Source organism: Protobothrops mucrosquamatus, unplaced genomic scaffold, assembly GCF_001527695.2.
Source record: "Protobothrops mucrosquamatus isolate PMUCROS unplaced genomic scaffold, P.Mucros_1.0 scaffold5319, whole genome shotgun sequence".
Lineage (NCBI taxonomy): Eukaryota > Metazoa > Chordata > Lepidosauria > Squamata > Viperidae > Protobothrops > Protobothrops mucrosquamatus.
In genome coordinates, this window is record NW_015391184.1 from 1 (window position 1) to 2,256 (window position 2,256).

At 45.7% G+C, this 2,256-nt stretch overlaps 1 protein-coding gene across 1 annotated transcript in view; it reads right to left on the minus strand.

The window, feature by feature from the left end:
* Nucleotides 1-673: 673 nt before the first annotated feature.
* HNF1A (HNF1 homeobox A) overlaps nt 674-2,256 on the minus strand; it is a gene marked incomplete at its 3' end in the record, with an annotated part of 18,889 nt that continues 17,306 nt past the window's right edge. The window contains 1 exon segment of the mRNA XM_015829051.1: nt 674-914. Within this exon segment, the coding sequence (XP_015684537.1) occupies nt 674-914 (241 nt within the window).

Consider the following 2,256-nt stretch of genomic DNA (forward strand, 5'->3'; position numbering starts at 1 on the left):
CTGGGAGACAGGAGAGCGTTCCTCAGGCTGGGCAGCAGCACCCCAGAGCTTGCCGGGCTGCAGCACCCGGGTGCCTGGCTGTCAAGCCCCCAGTGACTCCTCCTCAGACCTGAACCCACAACCCTCATGCATAGCACCACACAATTGGATGGGTTCATCATCATGCTAACCCAAGCTAACCAATCTGCTTGGTTTTGTCGTAGCAGATTCTTTTGTACAAAATTGGGCGACTAGCTTACTGACTGCATGATGGCTTGTTCAACCAAATTGGCTTACTGTAGTTTGAGAGACTAGCCACGGAACTGAAACACATGGCTTTTCATAGAGTGCCATGCTCTTGATCAATAAACCATGGTTTATAGGATCCTGTTATGCACATGGACAAACTCAAATGCTGGTTAAAATGAATCGTGGCTTAATGGAATGTATGAAGATCTATTGTTAACCTGGGGCACAAATCTCAGTGCGGCACCTTTGACTATTTCACTGGTTCCTTTGAATAAAGGCTGAGCTCACTGGTCATAATATTTTCCACCCAAAAGTATTCTCTCGGCTGGAAGGCCTCAAGCTATGGGCAGCCCCTGTCAGTAAGAAAGACGTGCCCAGCTGGGCAGCAGAGGGCATGGCTCCTGGAGAAGGGGCTGCCCTGCACAGCTCCTTTCATGCTGCCTACACTGAGCCCCCTCTCCACAGCCAACACCTCCTCACTTACCAATGACTAAGGTGGAGGCCCCCGTGTTGGTGAACGTCGGTGCAAGCGAAGATGTGTCTCCAGGGCCAATGGCCATGACCCCCGGGAGGGAGGTCATGATGAGGTTCTGCGTTTGATGGCTCAGAGCGTGTGGGTTGGGGTCCAGGCTGTGCAGCGCTGTTAGGGTACTGACGGGGGGGAGCGAGCCCCCTGAAACAGAGATCTGTGGGACAGGAAGGAAGCCAGAAGGTCTCAGGGCCCTTTGGAGCCCAGCAGGTGTCTGGGGACCACGGTAGTGCCCGGAGAGCTTTAAGTCAATGGTCTCTGCCATCCTTTGCTTGATCTGGCTGGTCTTGACCCCGGCTGGTCCTTCTCCTCTCATGCTAGAGTCAACACCCAGCTTGGACATAAATGTGCTGGGTGATCAGAGCATAGAGGTAACATTCCTTTAATAATCTGCCGTTTGTAAATGGCACATCCCAGGAGGGGAACCCTCAAGATGCGCCCACAAAGGATGGCAGAAACTGCAAGGGGTTTTCTCCTTGGCTTAGGACCCTCCCCTTGGCTTCTTGGCTGTCAAGCTAAGCCCAGGAATGATGTGGGAAAAGAATAACAGAATAACTGAAGGGAGGTCTTCTAGTCCAACCCCCTGCTCAAGCAGGAGATCCGATAGATAGATAGATAGATAGATAGATAGATAGATAGATAGATAGATAGATAGATAGATAGATAGATAGATAGATGGATGGATGGATGGATGGATGGATGGATGGATGGATGGATGGATGGATGGATGGATGGATGGATGGAGATAGGTAGGTAGATAGATAGATGGATGGATGGATGGATGGATGGAGATAGGTAGGTAGATAGATAGATAGATAGATAGATAGATAGATAGATAGATAGATAGATAGATGATAGATAGATAGATAGATAGATAGATAGATAGATAGATAGATTGATAGATGGAGATAGGTAGGTAGGTAGGTAGGTAGGTAGGTAGGTAGGTAGGTAGATAGATAGATAGATAGATAGATAGAGATAGATAGATAGATAGATAGATAGATAGATAGATAGAGATAGGTAGGTAGGTAGGTAGGTAGGTAGATAGATAGATAGATAGATAGATAGATAGATAGATGGAGGTAGGTAGGTAGGTAGGTAGATAGATAGATGGATGGATGGATGGATGGATGGATGGATGGATGGATGGATGGATGGATGGAGATAGGTAGGTAGATAGATAGATGGATGGATGGATGGATGGAGATAGGTAGGTAGATAGATAGATAGATAGATAGATAGATGATAGATAGATAGATAGATAGATAGATAGATAGATAGATAGATGATAGATAGATAGATAGATAGATAGATAGATAGATGGAGATAGGTAGGTAGGTAGGTAGGTAGGTAGGTAGATAGATAGATAGATAGATAGATAGATAGATAGATAGATAGATAGATAGATAGATAGATAGATAGAGATAGGTAGGTAGGTAGATAGATAGATAGATAGATAGATAGATAGATAGATAGATAGATAGATAGATAGATGGAGG